The following is a 25,159-nucleotide window of genomic DNA, read 5'->3' as shown; positions in this document are numbered from 1 at the left end:
TTCAAGCCTATGACCCTAGTGTTGATATGCAGTTCATGGTAATGTTAAACTCTTAAAGTAAAAGTGATATTCTCCTTTATTTTTCATTTTCATCCTTTTACTTAAATTTTTAACATTACCATGAAATGACTCAAGGTGTTTGAGAGTGGTTTCGCCCTCATTGGATTTCATATGGAAAAAGTAGAATTTTAGATCTCACTCAAAATCTAGCAGACTTATCTGCTTTTCAGGATTTCAGGATTGGGGGGATTGCAATGTTTCCATTGGATTTTGTCATGTACTAGGGTATGGAACTTGTATTTAATCAAGAGAACCAAGCCCTCTATGCATGGGAGACTCCCAATAATCAAGAGCATGTAGGGTACTAGGGTATGAAACTTGTATTTAATCAAGAGCACTAAGGTCGTTTGACTATGTAGGAGGAGACTCCCAATCAAGCACGAGACAAGAAATTAGAAATTTCTCATGGCAGATTTTGGATATTTCTATTTTCATTATGTGATCATTCATGAGTAAATGTGATGTAAATTTAGAGACTTATAGTTTATGCATTGACAATTGACAATTTAATCATAATCTAATAAATTAGAATGTACCATATATGCTTTATGATTGCACACATTTCTTAAATGTCCGAATAGATATATATATATATATATATATATATATATATATATATATATTGCATTTCCCCATTTCCAAAATTTGAGGGGGGTCACGTTTCATAACCGTGCCCGTTTCGGAAACTTGTACCCGTTTCCCCTTTCGTGCAACTTAGCAATAAACAAAAAGGCATGTTCATTAGAGGAGAGGCAGACTTGTGCATGAGGTGGCACATTGAAAATATATTGAATCGTTGTCGAAAGGGGTCTTTGTTAGTAATCAACCAAATATAACATAGTTTCATTGTTACGAAAACCATATTGTAATAGCAAGATAGGAGGGGCCCAAGCTTTTAATCAAACGAATACATTTAAACAATGCAAAACCATATTATAATGGATGACAGTGCCACATCATCACCTTACTCCTGTACATTGGGACCACATGGATATTGGGGATTTGTAACAGAAACTTTAACATGGCACAGCCTTGACTAGGCGAACGCGATATTATATTAAAACCGTTGTGATAAAACCAATCAGGTGCGCGACCAATATCGGCAATCAGCAATCAGAGGGTCTTATCGGAGGTGCCATTCAAAAGTTCCGATAAAGTGGCAGATGCGATTTAATAATTAAATCGTTAACTTAAATCAAGTCGGGTCCGCATATCGGAAATCAAAGATCAGAGGTCCATATCGCATATCGGAGGTCCATATTGCACATCAGAGATCAGAGGTCCATATCGCACATCGGAGATTGGAGGTCCATATCACACATCGGAGATCAAAGGTCCATATTGCACATCGGAGATCGAAGGTCCATATCGCACATCGGAGATCGGAGGTCCATATCGCACATTGGAGATCGGAGCTTAGGTCTTATCGGAGATCGGATATTTTGAGTGGTGACACACAATAAAAACGTCAATATGATACTTCTCCGGTAGGGTTCTTCTCTGGATTTCTTTTGAAATATCGTTTCTCTTTGCTCCTCCGATATCACTGCTTTTTCCTTTTGGCTCTTTCTTTTGGGCATATGCGGTCTTCCCTTGGATCTGCTCCTCTTTGGCTTGTCTTGGCTCCTACTCTTGGCTCCCGATGGCTTCTCTTTGGTACTACTCCTCGCTCTTCTCTTTGGTATTGCTCCTCTTGCATCGTGGGACTGCTCCTTGGGTCCAACGCTTCTTGGGATTTTGTCTGTATATATATATATATATATATAGATATATATATTCAATCCATATGGCCATCAATGACAACACTGACATATCAACACTCATAGCATACTTATATATTGGCATTCGATTGACCTCATTTGGCATCCATCACAACTCATCCATTATATCTGAAACAAGGAGTTTTGTTCACTGGTGCGAAGGAGGGAGAAGACAAAGTTTCCAACAAAATTTGACTTTTCTTATTTCTATCTTTGACTAGCGTTGACTTGGGTATTCTTATTGTTGTTTGACCAAGCTTTTGATTGGACTTCGAGGCCGCATTTCTTTGTGATTCGTTGATTGTGTTTGACTATAGTTTTATCTTTGTTCTAGGTTGTTAACCGAGAGTTGACCGTAGGTCAACTGTCACTCTTTGACCAAGACTTTCAATGAGGAATTGCAAGTTGAATTTTGGCCCTTTGACCAAAAGCGTCATGCCGAAATTCAGCTCTCTTGTGCAAACTTTGACTATGACCAACGTTGATCAGATTCTCTCTCTTTTATCTAGGTTAACTTGCCATTTATTGAGGTCATAGATTGGCATTTTTACTAGAATATTATGATGAACATTTTGATGAATTGAATTATCTCTTATAAGCAAATATTACTGAGTTTTAACCCTTGTGGGGTTTTGTCCCAAGAAATTTTCTTGTCTCTAGTTCATTGTCTTTACTGTGATCTCTATTGCTTTGTTGAAGTTAATGGTTGAAATTTTTCATGTGTAGCTGCTTAATGATTGGAATGCTCTAAAGAAGTCAAATTGTATCATTGGAAGTAGTTATCAATTTGAAAAATTGTACTAGTCTTGTTTGCACTAGAAAATCAACACCTTGGGTATAACAAAAGTTAGAACCATGGGACTTAATCGGGAAAAGGCCAAAATCAAAAAATGCTTTGGGTAAATTCACAAATGTTTGGAATGAATATGGGTTATCCATTGTATATGATGGTTGGACAAATCTAAAAGGCAATCCATTGATAAGTGTTATTGGTGTGTCTACTACTGGTGCAGTCTTCCTTTCCTCTCATGACTACTCAGATAACTTCAAGACCAGCATCAGCATTGTAGAACCATTAATTTGGGGCATACAATGTCATCCAAGGCATTACTAATAATGCTTCTAATTATAAGGCAACGAGAGCAATCATTGAGGATAGCTACGCCAACATATTTTGGTGTAGGTGTTTAGTTCACACAATGAACCTTTTGTAGCATGACATTATTAAGATAAAGGAACCTGAATACAAACGGATTCGTCCATTGCACAAGAGAGGCAAGTACATGATAAGATTTATTACCAATCATAGCAATGCCCATGGTCTTTTTCGTAGTTACTGAAGGTTGAATTTTGGAACTTTGAAAGTTTAAGGTTGATGAGAATCGAGATGTTGTGGACCTGTGGTTGATGAAGATTATAACTACTAGACGATGGATGTTATATGATTTAATCCATGTTTGTATGCCTTTTATAACTAATTCATCATTCTACGTGCTTTTGTTGACATATATACATCAAAATATATAAAAATATATATTATATAAAAAACACTCTTGAACCAGAAGCTTCTGAAAATTGTCGCTCCCGTTCTCACTTCCAAGCAGCCTTGTGCGAAAGTACCCATCCGAACAACCCCAAAAATCTAATATTTGACACCCAGAATGGTATTTACGTAAAGCATTCCCACCACTTAAAAATGACTTCATATTGCAACCCCTTACAAACTTCAACATTGCATGCATGGGTTCAAGATCCCCTTGGGTTAGTTCAAAGTGGGCTCCCATAATCTTTGAGTAGAAGCTAAGAATTAGATCCCACTAGAGGATGGATTAGGCAGGAGACAAAGACAAAGGATCCCTCTATATTTCGATTTCCTCAATACTATGAGATATGCAATCAATTCCACTACCTGTTCAAAGAGTCTCATAATCCCCTTTCCACCTTCTTTTGATATCTATGTGATGCCTAGGGTTATACTTGAAAGAGGCACTCAAGCTTAAATTTCAGATCATTGTAACCCCCACTCGATTGAACACAACCTAGAGGATTACAACTTTTTTCTCAATGCTCCTAACAATCAAGGGCACCAAAAGGTTTGCAAAGAGTAACACCATTTTAGCACCCAGTTTTGTTAAACCTTGAGAAATAGCTCATCCCAAAACAATGAGCCACATACAAAGTTGTGGACTAAGGCCTTAAAACAATTTACACCAATAAGCAACCCCCCTCCACCAAATCTCAATAGAGATTCACCTCTTCAAGATAGAGAGACACCCCCTAGACCATATCCAACTCCTCTAGTTAGTATTCTATGCAAAGGTTCTTTGCTTCAACGTTAGATGGCAAGATAATTGCACATTGAACATTAGCTAAGGTTGATAAGCCCCCCTCTCCTCCCTCCAATGGTAGGAACTTCAAGCCTTGAGGTCCTTTTTCTTGTACTCTACTCCAAAGCATTGTATCTCTTTTTGGCATTGAGATAGTTGAGCTTAGATCGTATAATTTAGCTTTAATTTTTGCTTTTATAAGAGTACCCTTCACACTCCCACTATTTATCGCCACTTATGTATTGAGTAGTCTCCCTTATCTACTTTTAGTCATTTGTTGGACATTAATAAACTTGCCTTATCTATCTAAAAAAATACAGAAATTTGGGCATTGTTCTTTTGCTTTATCATCATTCATCCTCAAATGAATACTTAAAGATTACATTGCATATTATTTGTTATTAACATTATACATGCTCTAATGCTTCCATACAAAAACTCTAGAAGGGATTTTTTTTCATACAAATTCCCTAGATAGTTGACTTGTGTAAATCATTTCATGCGATGTTATTAGATAGTCAACTTTTGTAAATCAAGTTAAACCAAAGAAGATTTTTTTCTTTACTCTAAAGCATGAGCATTCAAATCATTTCCTAGAGGAATGCCCATAGTTCACAAAATCAAACCTTCCATCAATCATACTAAAAATATGCCATGTGTTCAACAATCATCAACATATTTCATACCATCAATACTACACATAAAATATCACAAAGAATAAAGAGAGGAGCATCTAACCTCAGCATCACAACATTTACAAGATACAATTGTGTTTTATATTGCAGCAATGCCAAAATATCATCTGCCATCCCCACATATGTACATTGTTTAATGATATCCAGTAAGCCTGCACCATTTTGGTCATAGGTTAAACCTAAAGGATTTGTTTGTTAACAACTATCAACTAAAGAGAGCAAGAAACTAATAAAAAAAATGACACGATTTTCATGGAAAAAAAAATAATTTTATTCCATGGTATGGAAAAAGGCTTTAGAGATAAACCAAAATCTCTAGAAAAAAACAATAAACTTGTACATAACCTGAATGAGTATTGCAGTCGATAGCATTTACCAATTGTTGGATACTTGTCAAATCTGCAGTTTCTTTTGGATTGCGTCTTTGTCTTACAGCACACCTACATTAGAATTCCAAAACAAAGAAGCAGACAACTCTAAATTAATAAACTTTTATATTTCTACGTTGAAATCACAAAAAATATTTGTTAGCTAATTAAACTCCAACTTAGTATTTGTTAAACTATCCTTGATGGCTTCTAAAACTAGCATATATGGAGACTAAAAGACAAGAGATGATTAGCTAGAAGCACAATTAACACAAAGATTGTCTAGATTAGATAACTGCATAGATATATCTGTTCTTTCCATCACACAAGTACAAGCCTTCTAAGACAGCCCTCTCAGTAGCTTTAAAGCTTCCTTGTTCAACCTAGGGTATGCATGCCACAAACCCTTGGTCTTTGTTTCTTGCATCACACAAGAACCAAGACCTTTGGGCAACGTCACTAATGGAATAAAGAGAGTTCCATCCACCAAGCTGAGCATCACACCAAAAATCAAGACTCTTCTAATTGAGCACTCGATGTTCTTGCTCTAGCCTCCATGCACCCAAGTACAAGGGTCTATGATCATCCCAAGGACTAGTCTTCTTTCATCATGTTACCCCTAAGGTTTTTATCAAAAACCTTAATGCTACCTCTCTTGCATCAACAAGAGTCAAAGATTCTCCATGAAAATAAAAGGAATAAGTAACAACAAAAGAAAAGGATTGCACCCAAGTCTTCAACCCCTCTAATCCAAATGTTCTCCTCTAGGGTAACCACAAGCCCTAGCATCCCCTTGCATCACACGAAGAAGGACTCCAAGAACATCTTCAAGCTCTACGATCCATCTTTGAACCATTTTCTGAAAATAGAATCTTTCTAAAAATAAAACTTCTCCAATTTAGAACAACTTTCAACCACAAGCCTATCTCTCCAATGGGTGTTCAAATATATCACCATCTGCACTTAAAAAGGACCAAGTTTCTAAATATAGAAATAGCTAAAAATAGTGTTATCAAGTATCTGAAAGTTCCCATGCAACTATCTTTATCTCCCCATGCATCCTCCAAAGCATACATGCAAATCCAATGCATGGGAAAAATTGAAAATAATAAAATCTAGAAGTATGAATGTGTTGTCCCCTTGAAACATTGACCTCTAAAAAATTCCTTAAATCTATGCATTGCAACTCCAAAACAAGGTCAAGCTGGAATAAAGCTCTACAACAATGTACTTATATGGCAAGGGTGCTCATGAACCATCGATGCCAAAGGATGAATTCTATAACATTGAGTCCATCCTATAATATTCACAAACTGCGAATTTTGAATAGTGAACTCTATAATATTGAGCTCACCTCAAGGAGCCCAAATAATGTCTACAAACATATGCTAGATTCAATAAGGAAAATCTAGTGTTCCATGGGCTCCATCTAGGGGGTAATATGCCCCCTATGGGATGTGAAGAATCACAAATATCTAAAGCTAATAAATATCTATAAAAACGCACTTGGAAACATGTCAATGACTCAAATCAAGCCCTAGGAAATAACCTTGGGAATTGACCTAACCCAAAGCGTGTTGACTAGGTTGTCATTAATGTCAAGGTGAGTGCACATATCGTCATTGATGTCAAGGTAAGTTGGAGGTCATTGATATGATGATATCCACAGGATGATGCAGCCTAATGAGATCCTAGCTTAAGGGTTTGGAGAACCTAGCTGGATGGCATGCCCCAATGGAGCCGCGCACATATTAGAGGGCCTTGATGATGATTCTCAGCATGAGACCATTCCAGATTGATGGAGTTCGTCATGCCATTTTCAGTGGTATGTGGAGCATCTTGTGGGTCCTACTGAACCAGGAGATATGCCAAGTTGAAGATCAGTGCCCCAAGCTACAAGGTTGAAACCCTGCATTTGTTGAGGATTTTGAAGATGCGGATCAATGGATTTTCCCTGGAGACCATCATCATTGGATTCTTCTTGTCATGTCAATTCCAACAATATATGGCACGTCATGCAATCCCTCACGGTTCGAGAGATATGACATTTTGAGGTTGGTGCCCCATCCTTGTGGTCAAAGCCCCAACAAATGGTTGATGTGGCAATTTGTTATTAGCTGGCAAAATCATGAAGTCAAAAAGTATCCTTATTAAAAATTAAATTAAATATTAATGGCTAAAATAATCTGTTGAGGGGATCAAATTCGAATTAAGATCTATGACTAAAATAATTCATTGAGGCGATCAAATTTGAATCAAGATCTATATCAAAGTTGGCTATATTTTATTTAGGGTTTTCGCTTCAATAATTTGAATTTCAAATATTTATTTTTCCCTCCATGTGAATTGGACTTGCCCCTTTCAAAGGTCTCCTCGGCCTCTATAAAAAGGAGCGCGTTCTCCTTCATAGTACACAATCATTACTTGACTCTTCTATAATATTTTGCAGCCCTATGGAGCATATTCATTGATCTGTCTAAGGCCAGTTGAAGGAGTGTGGATTGCTTTTTTGTGTTCGCTCTATAGTATTGGGATTCATTGGGTTTCGTGTTCATGTTTGCAGATGAATCTAAAGCAGTTTTTGGTAGCATTATTCTATAGTGAGAATTAAGAATTTTGTTGGACCTAACTCATTTTTGCTCTATTGATTGTTGGCCATCTTGAAGAAGTGACGTGTGCAAAACTTTCTCTCCCCCCAAAGGCATGAGTTTGGATGCCTATATTATCAGAAGCAGCTCAGAGATAACCCTGTGGCTAAGAGGAGCTTTGCAAATCAGTTGAAAGGGTTACACCATTATGCTTACCTGTGACATTCGCTCTCAAAAACAAAAGTCTGTGACACAAATTAGGGCAATTTTTGAAGCAGAAAACGAAGGTTGAAGACCTTGCATAACCCTCTGTTACAGAAATATGACTTTGTGAAAATGCGGCCTTATTATTTTTGAAATCTTAGCGACCTATACTTTGTGGCCCTTGTTTACAGATCAATGGAGGAATTTGTGTAGATCTCTCAAGTGAAGTTTAAGTAGATATACGTATATGTGTGGCTCCTCTTGATTACTATAGACAAGACTCAGAGATCTGTAGTGAAATTCAAAAGGCCCTAACCAGTGATCTAATTGACAACCCGGCACTACCATCTGAAGCATTCGTGAAGGCTTTCAAGGCCTAAGCTACTTGTGGGTTGTTTGTATATATCTGTTGCATATCGTAACTTGTTCTGCAATCTCTTAATATATGAATTCAAGGTTGAACAGATATGTTTGACAAAGCATCTCAATTGAGAACCTGTTGAGAGGAAACGAAAACACCACGTCATCATTCAGCTGTTGAAAACGTGACCGCAGTCGTCTTGTTTCTCTGTCATTCTAAAGCAGCTGAAGCAATCTGGCAGATTGCACATCTAGTGTATATCAGCTGTAAGAATTTTATTGTCATTATTGATGAAGTCTGAGGTTAATTGTTAAGGTAAGGTTGCGAATGACAAGCCCTAAGCAGAGATCCTAATGCAGAAACTGATGAAGCTTCCAAGTGTGATTCCCTGAGTCCATACAAAACCATTTCAAGAAATAATTGAAGCCTAATCTGGAAACGTCCTGAGCTCTGAGGGTATATTCACAGGCATTATTCCGGCATTAAATTTCAACAACTGATTCATGACTTTTGTGGGTCTTAACTCGTAGACAGATCTAAGCAACAGCTCCATCAATTGACATGCATACTCACTAATAGATCTATGCTCTATCTGTGGAGTCCTCCAAAATTTCCTGAAGTCAACCTTAAGAAGTTTGGATCCTCTTTGGTTGCCCTGTGTGACTGAGACAGTTTAGAAGATATGCTAGATAGTAACACAAACTTCACATCTCTGTAGAAAATTAATGATCTGCACCCTTACCCCAGTTTACAAGTTTGCATGTGTTTATTTGGCCCAACCCACATGTTTTGTCATGCTGATATAAATTTCAGAATGCATTAATTGTAAACATTCAAAGAGTACTTCTACTATTTTTCACTTTTCCTATCAGCTGAAATTAATACAAAATTTAGGCAAGCATTCAAGCATGTGAGACACTTATTTTTGGTCAAGGTGACCCCGGAAAAACCCCACAGCCTCTTGGGGAAACCGGCCTTCAAAAGCAGATTTTATTGCTTGAGAAATTAATCTAAGTACATAAAATTAAACACAGTACTTATCTCCCTTCAGCTGAAGCTTCAAATGCAATTTCTAGAAATTTGTGCCCACTGATAATTTTCAGATTTTACAAATTTTTCATCCCCAGAATTTTCTGCACTTGCCCACAGCTCAGCTCCTCAATTTCTGTGCCCAGAAATCTGCCTCAGAATTCGTGCTGAATCTGCCTCTATTTCTGCACTGTGTGATGCAGACTGCCTCGATTTCTGTGCTGGTCTGCTGCCTCAAAAAACACGCTGAAGCAGCCTCGAATTCTGTGCTATAAGTGACTAGAAAAACCTTGAAATTCATGCCAGGTGACAGCAGTGACCCTCGAAAATCATATTGAACAATCCCTCGAAATGCATGCCACAGCCCTAGAAATGTGTGCTCCCTTGCTTTGATTTCTGTGTTGTTGTTAGCCTCAATTTATGCACTGACTGTCTCCTTGATTTCTGTGCTCCTCTCCTTGGAACTCGTGCCTCCTAGGGGTACCTCCCTCCTAAAAAATCAAACTCTCCTTCTCTAGCTGCAAATTCTCCTATGCTCTTCTCCTCATGTTCTCTCAATTGTGAAGTGAAGAATTAGCTCTCCCTTTTCGGCTTTTGTTTCTTAGAAAAGATTGAATCCCTAAACCTAGGATTCAATGGATGAGATTTAATCTCCAAAACTCAAGATGTGTGGTTGAGATTAACTTTCACAATTGACCCCCCTCACACATTGGCCTCATTACTTAAAAGCCTCCTAGTACCTTTTTCAAGTTGTGTACCTTTTTCTATTTCTCTCATAAAGTGATTTCTCAACTCACTTTAATTTTAGAAAAGTACACTTAGTACTTTACAAATAAAGTCACTTTATAAAGTATAAGTGACTTTAATATTAGAAAAGTACATGGTTCAACACTTTTAAGTACCTTTTCCACCCATGGCATTAATATAACTCATAAAAGTCACCAAGACAAAAGTAATTAATGTGTCTACTAAGCTAACTGGGATAAATGCTTAGTAACACCTCTCCTTGGTACTATTTCCAACAATCTGAGTCTCAAGATATATCCTCAAGGCACAAGTCAGATCAGAAGGTTGTTGTTGAATGATTGACCGAGAAACATTACGGAGTATAATTACAGAATTTGGTTGTAATTCTTGACGCCTATCACTTATTGAAGTTAGATTGTTCCATTAAAACTGAGCGTGATTGAGTTTACTATGGTCGAGTTACAGGGGTTGTCCTTACAGTAGTTACAACTGAATCATATTTTCTTATATTCTGATGTGAGAGGACAGTTTGATATAACACTACAGAAGATTGCAACATCTAATGCCGAGGTTATATGCTGAAGCACAGAGGTATCAGCACCTTAGGGAAGAACAGTGATTGACATCTTCAATGTAATTACAGTGTTCTTGCATCTTCAAGGCAAAGTCTTCAGCAGAAGAAATAGAGGGTTTGTTGGTTGAGGCTGAGACAGAGATTGTTGTTTGATGTCAGGGTTAAACAATAAGAGTGTTGAGATTGTAGAACTAGGGTTTCAACTGCTGATAGTCACAGGTGGAGAGGAGTCATCTCCAAGACAAGAGGATCACATTATCTTCAGATTGCAGGCATTTATTGACATTGATACATCATTGGCAGAGACACTAAGGTATGTTGTGTGACAGTGTACATTGATAGTGAACTGGGGCTCTTATTATGCCTTCTACTTCTGTTTTCAGAGAACACTTCCGAGACCATCCATCTTCAGCACTAAGTTAGGGACAAGGAGGCTTAAAGGGTTGCATGTTACATCAGTTAAGGGGCTTAGGATCAATTGTTAACATCTACAGTAAACAACAGTGGTAACAAGCTGTTGTGGAGTGACAGCAGTGAAGTGTACAGCAGTGGTTGATTGGCTAGTTGGTTGATTGTAAGGGAGAACGAACACTCCTATAGACCTATGCCTCTAAACATCTTCAGACTTGGGAGTGTTTTACTTCCTGTTGAAATTTCTAAGTCTAACTCGTTAGAAATTCTTCTTGCACTATCTGGTTTATTTTACCTACTTGTTTATTCCTTTAACAAGTTATTTAACCATATAAATACAGAAAATAAACACAAATGCAGTCTCAACCATCTACAGATCATCAACTGAAAATAACAGACAAACACACAAGGGACACCATTATTTTTGGACAATCGTCTCCAGAAAAACCCAACTTGGGAAAATCGGTGCAGTAGTTTTGAGAGTTTTATTATTAAGCAGCCTTCTTGAGTACAACTAGGGTGCCAAACTAGCTCACCCAATAGAGATATCTAGCTGGCAGTAGTACGTCTCTTCGAAAGCAGATATTCAGCAAGTCTGCTCCACGAAAATCTCTCTGACACTTCTTTGAAGCTCTGTGTCAGCCCTCCTGGCCTCTGCGTCACTCAGAAGCCCCCTACGTCAGCATTTTGTTGTCCTACGCTGGCTCTCTGGCCTTCTGCGTCACCCACGCAGGCCCTACAAGCCATTGCGCAGTCACTCTAGCCCTCTGCGTGGCTCCTACTGGCTCTACATAGCCTCTTCTGCCTCTGCGCTGGTCCTTCCACACTATCTCTGCCTCTCTGCTATGCACTCACTGCCCCTCGCTGCAACTCAAATCACTTGTTTGAATTTTCTCAGCAAACCCCGCTCCAGAAAATCGAACTGACTGATCAATCTTGGTGTATCTCCAACTGACCCTCAAGCCTCCTCTTATACTTTTTCTGTTGAGTCTTCAACGACCGAGATTAAATCTCTAATCAATGACTAAGATTAGATTTGGCTTGATCCATGTCATTTAGAACCTTCTCACCCAGTTTTATATTAATACCCATTAATATTTTTATTTTCCTAAGTTTAGACTTAAGAACCCATTAAAAATATTAATTATTTTAATATCTCTCTAACCGGGTGGAATTTCCCCAAACCATTTCTGGGTCTTGGAGATCTCATGTGCTTTAGCCTCTACACCAATTTTCATGGCTAGAGCACATCCGATGCTACCCCAAATCAACACTTCCTTCCAGTCTTGACCTTTTGTGCATTGTTTCTATGATGTGATGATGTTGCATGTTTTATTTTGATGCTCTAAATGAATCTAACCAATTGTGTAAAAAGAGTGAAATATTGATCCACCCTCCCTCTCAGTATTTCCAACAATTGTTATCAAATCTGGTCCTTCTTTGGAAGCTTAACCGCTTGAAGCCACCGTAGCATCTGAGATGGGAAAGTCAAAGGAGTTGATTGGTGAAGAGCATGTTGTCAGTAGTTCCGAAGAAGTTGCATCTCTCAAACTCCAAATTGAGAAGGCTGAAAATCGAGAGATGATAATAAGGAGTTTGTATAACAGTCTCAGTTCAGAATTCAAAAGTCTAAAGAGATGTAGTGAGCAAAAAAAATGCTAAATATGAATGTGCTCTTGATGAAATAAAAGAGTTAAGAAGGGAAATAGAAATACGAAAGGAGCAGATGAAAATGCCAGAAAAAGATCATGAACTTGATGAAGCAAAGAAGGAAGTGGATCATCTCTAAAGAATGCTACAAGTGGAAAACAATAAAGAAAGTGCCTTGACAAGCCAGCTCAAGAAAAGGCTAAATAAATGGAACAAGTGTGATAAAGAACTTGGAAAGCAAATCACCTCCTTGAAGAAGCTAAAAGGATTGAGGAAGTCTTAAGAAGTCAGATGAAGCAAAAAGAAGAGGATTGCATGAAACATGAATAGGAAATTGTCACCTTGAGAACATAATGTAATATCCTGTGTTGCACGGGTACCCGCACCCGGGGGTGGGGTTCTCGAACCCGTCCCGGGTTCCCGCACCCAAGTCCCGGATTCGGGTACGGGTTCTTCTCAGACGCACCCAGAAGAACCGGGTTCTTCTGTGAAGAACCGGGTTCTTCAAAAAAAAAATTTGGGTTCTTAGCCTTTGACGGGTTCTTGGGTTCTTCGGGTGCTTGGGTTCTTGGGTTCTTCGGGTTCTTCAAGTTGGGTTCTTCGGGGGGTTCTTTGGGTTCTTCGGGGTTCTTTGGGTTCTTCATTAAAAAACTAATGGGTTCTTCAATAAAAAAAATAATTTTTTTTTTATTGAAACAATGAAATTTAAAAAATAAGTTAAAACACCCTAAATCTTAAAGGCAAATATCATATATGAAATATCAAATATCTGATAGACTTAGTCAGATACCGTGATACGCTATATTCATTGTTCTTGGCGGCAGAGCACCGCGACATACCAGTTTCGCAGCAGTGGGCAGCTTCAGCGTGGACCGTGGGCAGCTTCCGGCAGCAGTGGGCAGTGGACCGTGCAGCTTCAACGGCAGTGGACGGTATTTACAAGTTCTTTGTAGAGTCTAGGCCCGTGTTCTCTGTTTTCAGTATAGGGTTTTCTAAAACATGCAAACAGACTCTTTTTCTATGGTAGAATCTTTGAAAGGCAGATGATATATTTTTTATAACGTATTTGATTTGTTTTAATCGAGAGGGGAAATAGAAGTAGAACTTCCAAATTCTGCGGTAAAACATTTTACACAACCATATAAAATTATTCAATAGATCAAATTTACAACATAAATCGCCAGATTTGCTCTGCGGCTAAGCCCATAAGGAAATTTTCAGGCTTAATATCTCGATGAAGGAAACTCTTTGAATGCACATATTCAATCCTATTAATCTGCAAATCGAAGTAGTAAAGAAGATAGTTTCAATTCATTTCATGAAATATTTCCATGGCCTCCTATATTTTACTGATACTTCTCTTGGTGAACACCTGACTCAATGGCTACTGGTTTACTGTAAAAAAACTGAACTAAGGAGAGATCCCAAATTAACCAGGAATACCAGGACTGAATAGAGATATCTAAGTGGCTGATGCACACCCTTCAAGTCACATTATTTGCAGCCTTATATGTTTCAGTTTTGGGCTGTAGATAGTTTATTAGACAACATCTACCAATGCCACAGATCACAGTATTTGCAAATGTTCCCAGGCAAACGTATTCAATAAAGTTTGATTTCATAAATGGATTTAATAATAAATACAGCAAACAAAATCACAACTTAAATTTAGGAAGAATAAGCATCATGCAAGAATATACGTGGATCTATATCTAATTTTTTAGAATGTGGGAAATCGCTACTTGAAAGTGGAGAAAGTGAAGCACCAAACAATCACTGAGTTATCAAAACAAAACTATAAAATGAATGATTTGTTCAAAGCAATAAAGCTTTAGGATTAGACGCCCATCAGTTGATCAACAAGCATCAAAACAGTCTTCAATGAGAATTCCCTACTGCAGTAATTAAATAAATCCTCGAGACTTGGTCCAAGTATATCTAGGACCATGACATTAAAATCACCTTCAACACTACACAGTAAAATCGAAATCCGTGATTACAACCCACCAGTATAATCGTAATAACAGATCTGAGATTATATTAGAATTTAGAAGGAATTGGGTTCTGGTTAGAAGTTAGAACAGCTAGTTGTATTGTATCTTCTTTGTAGAGAAAAGGGTATGCCTTCTACAGCCATCTCTCAGTTCTGTTTCTGGCATTCTGCCATATATTACCATCCCACAGTGAAGTAATTCACCCACAAGACTGTGGGAGTGATTAGTTGCCGTTGGAGTGATTACTATTTATTATTGGTGATAACTGATAAATTTTGAAATTTCAATGTCAATGTTGAATGTTCAATGATGTGCAATGTTTAAATGATTATCATTAAAGTTTTCTTGTTTAAAGTTGAAAAAATATACAAATTCAAATTTCACATATATTATTAATTATAAATTATAAATTTATAAAATTTAATATTATTATATTACCCGACGAACCCACGCACCCTGTTTCCAAAAATGTCGTCCCCGTCCCCGTCCCCGCACCCACGTTTCCTGGCAACATAGGTAATATCCCATTTTGATAAAATTCAAGGAATTTTGGGACACTATAGTTGTTCCCTTTTTTTCCCTCTTATTCTGCTGCTAAAATATGCTAATGTAACTCACAAAATTTATTAACTTTTCCACTAACACATTTCGTCAAACACTTAGTGAGCAAACATTTGTTCGAACACTTAGTAAGCAAAGTATTAAACACTTACAGTAGAAAACATTCTAAGGGCACATCCACAATTTTATTAAACTTAACATGAAGTTTACATTCAAAATACCAACCTAGAAATCAAAGTACATCTCTGGCAAAATGGCTCAATCAATTTGGCCTTTAGAAAAGGATGAATTGGGCTCTCTGGAATAAATAATGCAATTTCAGCACTCCTCTGGAATAAAGAATTCGACCTCAACAAATAAGCTCAGTTCCGGAAAATAATCTCAGCACCAGCAAATAAGATCTTTCGCAAATAATCTCGACTCCAACAAATAAAGATCTCTAACAAATAATCTTGGCCATAGTAAATAAAGATATTCGGCAAAAAATCTCAATGCTAGCAAATAACGATCTTTGACAAATAATCTCAGACCCAATAAATAAAGATCTCCAGCAAATAAATATCAGCGCCGGCGGAATGGATAGAACCCCAACAAATAACACAACTTTGGTAAATACTTTCTGCAAGAAACTCGGCTCTCTTAATGGCTAATCAAACTTAGACCAACAATTGAGATGAATTCGACCCAATGAAGATAATGACAAGAGATAAACTTGGCATTCTGAATAAATTTGATCCCAACAGTAACAACTCAATCTTCGACAAATATATATAAATTTGGATCCTTGAGAGAGAGATGCAATTTAAGCACAAACGGAAATATGAATAATTCCCCCGCAATGCCAACTAGGGTGGCAATGATGTCCACCGAAATTGGATGATTACTAGCAAGGTGGCAATGGATGACCACTGAAACTAGTTTGACAGTCTCGCCTGAAACCCTCCAAAGAAACTCGCCTAGGCTCCCAAACCAAACACCAATAAATAATCATAAAACCAGAATGAATGAGAAATGGCCTTCTCTCCCCTTTTATAAGATTTTGTTGAATCTTCTCCAATCTTCTAGAAATATCCTTTTATTATTTTATTAATAAGCCACTTAGTGCATTTTGTCCCCATTTTTTACCCCTTACATAAAGACACTTTTTCTCCTTTTATTTAATAAGTGAATTTTTTTATTACTAATTATAGTCACATTTATCTCCAGAAAATGCTTAAACTAACACCATGATCACATCGGCATCCTAAATCCCCTTTCATCATTACGTCTTGTAAATCTTTTCATCCTGATTCCAATGAGATATTACACTAAGGTATTTCTCCAAGCAATCAGCCCAAAACAACACCTTAAGTGCAATAAAATATGCCTGTTAACAACTTTGTTTTACGGAAATTGTCAGAATGCAGCGAAACCATGATAGAAGTGTGCATAATTGATCCTAATGATGAAAAATGGAAAATGATCCTTGTTAGCCCCATAAAACTCCTCAAAACCCTCTGAACCCACAATAATGTAATCTTGCTCCTGTGACCCAGCTAACATAAGCTCTGGAAATCTCTCCTAATCTCAACACAAGGAAATCCAAAAATTGGGGACATTACAATCTCCCTCACCCCAAAATTGTTTGTCCTCGAGCAATGTCATCACATTTTGTCGCTTCACAAGCCGATCCAAACAAATACCAAGGTCCCAAACGTGGCACTGCGCCACTCCAGACCATTGTACTACCCCAACACGAACGGATCTCATGATACTGAGGTCCCAAACCATCCTGATCATCTTGAAGCATTCCTCACTCCACTCACTCCCCAACAATGCATAGACACCAGAGGCCCTCTACATACCACCAATAAGTAGATCATCTCGAAAATGCAAAATCTCGATCATCTCCTTGAGAAGTTGCTCTATCGGAAAACCAATCTCACGTGCCCCAAGAGTGAACCCCTGAAGGTACAATCCAACTCTTGCTAATAAGGATCCTCCTCCACATGAAGCAACCACAACTTCCTTCTACTAATCACACAGCCATACTAGTGAGGCGCTCCAAAATATCAATGGATCACTGAGAAGTGAAATGCTCTCCATGAAACTGAGGTCCAATGGAAGATTTGAGTGATATCCCCCTGCAAAATCCAACTCATCCCTAGTGTTAGTTGAATTTTCAAGCCCTGCAATGCTAGAGTCCCGTGCTAATCTCAAAAAGTGACTGCCATGTTGTCGTTGCGCCACTCTAGTTATAAATAATTGCCCATTGTGCTCATACTGAATCCTCCTCACTTGGAACCACATGCCAAAATATTTGTAAGGTCCAAACCCACAACCATGAAGCATATCTTGCCAAGGCATCTCAACGAGGTCAGAGTCTATCGGTCTACAACTAGACTCGATCTTGAGCAACAAGGAAAATCTACATTGCCACATGGTGAAGGTCTCCACAATCCTCCATGTGTCAACCCCAAAATCAACTAGATCATTCATTGTCATACACTTGTTCATAAAGAAGTGGAGTGATCTAGCAACCAACTGGATCCTTGGTTCCCATAGCCATATTGGAAGTTCACAGCTCCCAATCTCTACTGGTTAATGCATAGTACTAATAGTTGTTATAACCCATCCATGCCTCTCCTCTAATCCCTGTATGCAATCAACAAATGGACACCATGTATCAAAAATCATCCTATCACATGCTAAACTACCCTACTCTTGCCAGATCACACAACGAAATTTGCTATCCCATCTCTTAATGATGCACCCAAATGCTGCCTGGAGCCTACACACCCTCCTGTAAAAGAGCTCTACCATCTGGTGTGCCTCATGCTCATGCAATGATTTAGAATGTCCTGCCAAAGGTATGTCATGTAGGTCCCTCATGATCATCTCCCTAAGTGTGTACTCAGGGGCGAAACATATGCTACCTCTGCAAAAGACCATGCCATCCCTAAGCTTGCACCTTCCAACTTGCACACCAACCATACGCCTCAACTAACAAAGCCTCTCTCCTATCCATAATGCTTTGTGTCTCGTCCAACTATCTCAGGTGAGTCTCCTTCATCTAGCTCCTCATGATGAGTGCATCAAGGGGTGACAACCAAATCCTTTGTGATAGTAAACAACACTAGAGAGTGATAGGCATGCGAATCCCCAACGTATGATCGAGAATCCATATGGATATCCAAGGGTAATCTTGTGAATCCCCCTCTCTCTATCTCTAATATGAAGATATCTCGATCAAAGACATGATGCTCCCAGATGCTCATCCGTCCCCTCACTAATTCTGGGTAAACTTGAGTGGCATAACTCCTCACATGCTAATGGGGATGTCACTACTGTGTTGATCCTTGGTGGCTCCTGTGCCCAATACATCAATGGAAAAGTATCATCTCCATACAATTCCCTACCAAGTGGCACACCAATTTCGTCCCATCTGAATGACCCTTGCTAGAGCACATTGATCATCTTACAATCTCATACACGAACAATGTGCCAGGACATCTCCTGGAGTATGCTCATTCGCCCGTCAAACCAACTGGCCACTAGTGCTCACCGAAACTCCATGAAGGAATGTGTGTGCTTGGGCACTGGGTCAACTATTCTGCCATAGTTATTTTACACCTCTGGCATAGGATCGGAAGCCCCACCTGGATCCCAATGCCAACTTGGGCTTCCAATATCCACTTCACTTGTGTCAACAGAACCTAGATCCCAAATGGATATACCTTTGTCTAAAATATACCTGTCTCAATCCCATGGATGCATAATCAAGACCCTTTGGGACATACCTCTCTACAAGTGCCTATTCATTTGGGTGCTCCTCGTGCTCAAATATCACATGAGGTTCCTCTATCAAATCATGAGTGTCCCTAACATCCTCTTGTGTGATGGTTGCCATAGTTAATTGACTGTCTGCCATGGGGGATGAAGAATGTCCACAACTCAACCCCATACAAAGTTGCTCAACCTGCAACTCTGATTCTTGAAGGGCCATTTGAGTGCTCTTCAAGGACCTAGGTAGTCTCAAGCTCATGGGTAAGCCTGTCAAATTCCTCCTCTTTCCTTTCTAGCACATCATGGTATATCTCAACAAGCATGAGTACATAATCTCTATCCGAAAGAAGGTGAAGGTAGTTAGATTTCATCTCTACCAATGCCTCTTTGAGTGTCTAAAAATCTACTAGTGAAGGCTCTCCTATCAAACTATCACATATCACTGCATTTCTCCAACAATAATTTGCCACTAATGCCTATGTATCATCATAATTCCTCGTGGCTACCATAATCTAGTTGACGCTTACCTTCAATTGGTTTTCCAAATTACGGGCACAAGTAAGCATACGAGCAACATCTTCTTCATAAAATAAATCATCTGATGGGTCTAAGTTCACATCGTTTTCTACCTGTGGGTTATCATCTTTGCACACATCTTGGGAATCATCATCAATTGTCATAGCCTCATGATTTTCCTCAACAATCTCATTAAATGACGATGGAAATTCTGCACCATTATCTAATTCTCCATCGTGAACCCTTGTACCAATCTACTGTAGTGAATTTGGGCAAGCTTCATCTTCAACGGGTATGACTTCTCTCAATTCATCTTAGGAGGCTTGATCATAGTCCTCCTTTCCAATCATCCTTTCTCCTGCACTCACGGCGTTTTCATTCGGGATTTTATTCAGTCAATATGCTCGTTTTACCTTAATCATCTGTAGATCTACAATTTCTTTTTTCTTTTGTCGTTGTTGATGATACCATGCTTTGAACTGCTCTACCAATATTGTGAAATTCCTGTTATATTCTTCAAATTTTTAAGCAAGTTTTTCTTGTTGCAGCTAACTTGGAGGCATTTTTTTCTCTCGACTTTGGTCTTGAAGTTGTTCTTCTCGATATCACCTTGATTTAAATCCACAACTAGCCAAAATCATGCTTTGATACCACTGTAATATCCCATTTCGATAAAATTCAAGGAATTTTGGGACACTATAGTTATTCCCTTTCTTCCCCTCTAATTCTATTGCTAAAATATGCTAATATAACTCTCAAAATTTATTAGATTTTCCTTTGACACATTTCGTTAAACACTTTGTGAGCAAACATTTCTTCGAACACTTAGTAAGCAAAGTAATAAACACTTACAGCAGAAAGTATTCCAAGGGCACATCCACAATTTTATTAAACTTAACAAAAGGTTTACATTCAAAATACCAACCCATAAATCTAAGTACAATTTAGCAAAATAGCCTAATCAATTTGACCTTCAATAAAAGGATGAATTCGGCTCTCTGCAATAAACAATGGAATTTCAGCCCTCCTCTGGAATAAAGAATTCGGGCTCAACAACTAAGCTCATCTCCAGCAAATAATCTCAGCCCCAGCAAATAAGATCTCCAACAATAATCTCGGCCCCAACAAAGAAAGATCTCTAGCAAATAAAGATCTACGACAAATAATCTCAGCCCCAACACCAAGTCCTCCAACCCATGTACTCCATCCTTAGGCAAGAATACCATACGCCAAATAAGCAACTCCATCTCCTAAGAAAGTCAACCACATCAAACTAGAAGGTGATCATCAAACACAGAACATCAGAATCCTTCTCATTCACCACAAAACCTCCAACAACTAAAGCAACAACCTCAACAAAGTCACCTCCCTCTTTTGATATAACCATGCAGCAAGAGTAACATCAAGGTCAACTCCCTATTCCTAAGAGAATCCAACAACCTTGTCACTGGTATTCATCATTACTCCCAACCTAAGTTGCACGAAGCGCTGAAACATTTGAGAGTTTCCGAAACGGGTACATTTAGAAACGTCACCTTTCAAAAACAAAAACCTCATCCAAAATGTCGGCGAAACGTCATATGTCTTGCAAGAAAAAAGGGAATAAGAGCCATAGATTACAATTTAGAAGGAAAGCCAAGTCTATATTAACTGTCATAGATGATTACATGATGGTCGAGTTTCAAAGTTTCGAGTACGAGTATGTCCTGACATGCTAGGTTCCTATAAGTTTTGTGCAACATAGCTCCCACCAAAGCCCACCACCATAGGTTTTAAACTTATCTTCCAATTTCTTTTCAACATCCTTTTTTAATGCCAAGCGATCCTTTGCTCTGCTAGAGTAAATCCAAACCTGAGTGGTCCATTGTCTTACTAGGCTTTTCCCAAACCCTAGCACTCCAAGACAAAGAGTACAAAGTATAATAACCACATATAAAAAATACAACACGAAAGATCAACAGTCCAAGATAAGGTATAAAATACTATCTCTACATGATACAATTGCACAAGATGACCTACTAAGAATCAACAATAGCTTAGCATCTCACCAACTATCATATCTATCTCAACAAATATAAGGTAAAAGATGTACAACCAAAATTATTCCAAAGGGATAAAGTTGGAAGCTCCCTCAAATATGTAACAATCATCGAAATTGAACAAGATCACCATTCATGTAAACCCTTGAGTCACAACTCAACAAAATAGATCAGCCAATCGTCATCAGTCTATAACATAATGAATCAACCCATCTCAGGCTTTGAAAATCAACAAAACAATCAAATGGATCAATCCACTCAAAACACTAGCATTCATTCTAACAAATCAACCACCTATCATAGGTCCCTTTGGGCATCACATCCACTGAGAATAACTCACATACCAGCCATCACAATGTAGATATTCCACATATCACAAGATAAACCAAAGTTTCAACCCGTTAAACCTTTCAAGGGCGTAAAAGTGCTCATCCCAAGCACACTGGTTTCACCACACAACAACCTATCCCAGTTTCAACCGCTGAAATATTTGTCCTTCAAATCAACAAGAAGACAATCTCAATCCAATCTAGTACAATACCATGTGGAAGTTTCATGAATCTGTCATTAGTGCAAATACAGAAATTTCACCTTATTTACTTTAGGCATACTACCCACTAAAAAGTGGGTAACCCATAGGAGAAAATTTTCCCCTCCTTGGCTAGCCAACCAGCCAACAACCCTATTGATCAACACATGACATGATGCCATGGTCACTTGACTACTAAGTTACACTTAGCAGATATGAAGACTCCATAACCCATGACAAAGAATGTACATTAAAAAATTTCAGAAGTTCAGAAGTCAGCAAGGCATTCCAACTCCTTTCTCCTCTTTCTTCTTCTATCCTCAGATTCCAAAACCCCACGTGGATTTGTAAAATTGTCACTAGCATGATGAATAAAACGATGTCACAGACCTAGGAGACTTGGGACTTGATCAGCAAGAGAGCACACCCTAGAGTATTTTTTTTTCACTTAGTTAATTATTCGTCGCTTTTAATTATTCATCGCTTGCTTTTAATTATTCGTCGCTGAAAAGTGACGAATAATTAACTAAGTTTTTTCACTCACCTATATGAATAATTGAGCCCCTAGTCCATCTTAGTGTCCATGCCATATGGTCAATGTATATGCTAGGTCATCTCTAAAATTTCGTGAAATTTGACTAAGTCTAGATATAGGATTTTTTAATAATTAAAAATTTTCTGCACAATGGAATTTTAAAATTTTTTAATTATTTTTTATGTAAAATGTAATAAAGTGATACCAGAAGATGTTGATGGTATATAAGTACTCAAAATTCATCCTTTCCACCTCAACATTCTATACAACACACTTTGGGGGTCAAAAAGTCACTTATAGCCCCTCAAAACCCACTTTTCCTAAGTCTAGTGGGAAAATTGGAAATAAATTGCGAGAAAAATAAATAAGTGGAGAAATAATAAATATTTCCACATAACAAATGAAGTAGAAATGACATGGAAAATCAAGTCAAGTCAAAGATTAATCAAATGACAAGTTTGAAGGTGAGATGGCGCCACATCATCACATGAGTTATTGGGCCTCAAGGGAAGTTGAGTTAATGGCCCAAGTGGGGTTCGATTTGCTTATGTAGCAAGTCAAAATCCTCCAAAGAGATCAACACATGACTGAGGATCTATTAGAATATTTGATGGGGGAATTTATGGAGTATGTCTCCATTATGACACACCACTCTAACACTTGTACATTCACACTCCAAGTAAAAACCACATGCAGAAGTATACCTGGCAGCCTACACGCAGTTCGCACAGCAGTCTAGACGCAGCAGAGGTTGGCACGATTTGTAGAGGTGTCATCATAAATTTGTTGGTTGAGGATTTGGTGGGAGACACTACCTCTTTCACCCACCCAAATCCACACTTGGTATCTCCAAAGGAATACGCACCAGCGAGGAGTATGTTGTCCACCTACCAGCAAGTCGAATTCCACACTTGGCATTGACTCTCTACACTTGTGATTTGGCTTGGCATTGAGATCTTCACCTTGCTCTACTTGTCATTGGTCATTCTTATTGGGATCTTCTCCCATTGTTGTATAAATCAACCATTTGGGCTCCCATTTTCTCATGGTTGGAAGCTAGATGCTTGTTGTTACTATACTCAAATTTCTATTGATCAATAAAGGAAAGTCTTTGGGGGATACATGCTTGTCTTGTGATGCTATGCTTTGAGGATGAGGTAAAATGTATCATTGAATTTGTTCTCATACTATGATTGTGTTTCATTGAGTTTATATTGCATAGCTAATTGATTTTTTGTATTGCCTGAGGGCATTTTTGTCTAGGGAAGGAAGATTGCAATTACTTGCAATCTCCCTTGAGCTTGGCATATCCTGAGCACTTGTTGTAATTTGTTGTTCTCAGTTGAACAACAAATTCAACTTTGCCTTCATATGACAAGTCTCCTTTTGCACTAACAATTGGTTTTGCAAGTGTTGATTGTGTTCAAGGCAGGTTACCAAGTCCCTTTGGAGATTGGGGACGTCTTCAGTTGGACCATCCATCTCCAAAGACCTCAAGGAGCTCACAAGTCATTTGAGCTAAGGAGTTTCTAAGGACATCATTTGACAATTGATAAGGAGGTTTCTATAAGCCTCATATTCTTCCTTCCATCAAATTCGAAATTCAAGTTCTATTGGTTACTTTAAATTGTGCGCAATTTCATATCAAGCGTAGAAGGCTAGAATATTGGGCCGAAGTCCCATTTCTTCATTCACCAAATCAACTCATGCGAGTTGGTGTAGTGGATGAAGTTGTTGTAACATAACTGTATTTGAAGTTGTATTTGATCCACAAACTTCTTTCCCTTTCATGCATTCAATTTCCTCTTGTATATTTCAGCCTCTTACTTGTCTTGCACACTAACTTGTCTTCTCGTTTTGCACAGGGATTGGAGGTGATTTCGAGTTGGAAGAAGTGGAGCTAAATTGCATACCTTGGAGTCCTTCCCATTTGAACCTTCAAGATCAATACCTTCTCCTCCCTACTCATTCTTTTCTTCTTCCAAGAGCCGAACAAGTGCGAGGAATTGTAACCTTGATATTTTCTTCGTCTAAGGCTTTCAAGCCTTCATTCAAGAAAATTTGTTTTTGTAACATTTCTCAAATCACTCATTGTAATTGTTTGGGAAACAGTGGTTTTGGTTTTCAAGCTCACATTGTCAACTCTTCACAAAGCTAAGCCCTCATTTCTATAAGTGGGCTCTCACAACTAATATAAGGAACCATTTTTCTTTGGGAGCTTGGGGATCATCCCCTTGGCATCCCGTCTTTCTTTCCTTTGAGGGAAGGAGATCTTGGTGTGTTTGTTGTGGTCTCATTTTTCATCTCTTTCATTTCTTGCAAGTAGTTTAGCTTCTCATTTTTTGTTTCATGTTAATATATGTGATCTAGTTTCATGCTCATTTCACTCACTAATTTCGAGCTAAGTGATTATCTTATGCTTCATTGTATGCTTCATTCCACCAAC

General features: G+C 38.3%; 1 protein-coding gene across 4 annotated transcripts in view; it reads right to left on the bottom strand.

Moving 5' to 3' along the window:
- Positions 1-25,159, bottom strand: part of MLH1 (MUTL-homolog 1) — a 503,175-nt gene that overhangs the window by 307,182 nt on the left and 170,834 nt on the right. For all 4 annotated transcript variants that reach the window (XM_089416226.1, XM_089416223.1, XM_089416225.1 and 1 more), the window contains exons 10-11: positions 5,188-5,282; positions 4,886-4,994 (exon numbers count right to left, since the gene is read on the bottom strand). In XM_089416226.1, the coding sequence (XP_089272352.1) occupies positions 4,886-4,994; positions 5,188-5,282 (204 nt within the window). The remainder of the gene's footprint in view (positions 1-4,885; positions 4,995-5,187; positions 5,283-25,159) is intronic.

Source organism: Pinus tabuliformis, chromosome 3_2 (genome assembly GCF_031772625.1).
Source record: "Pinus tabuliformis cultivar Carrire ecotype Pingquan chromosome 3_2, CPIR1, whole genome shotgun sequence".
Taxonomy (NCBI): domain Eukaryota; kingdom Viridiplantae; phylum Streptophyta; class Pinopsida; order Pinales; family Pinaceae; genus Pinus; species Pinus tabuliformis.
This window is presented reverse-complemented; position numbering and strand designations above follow the sequence as displayed.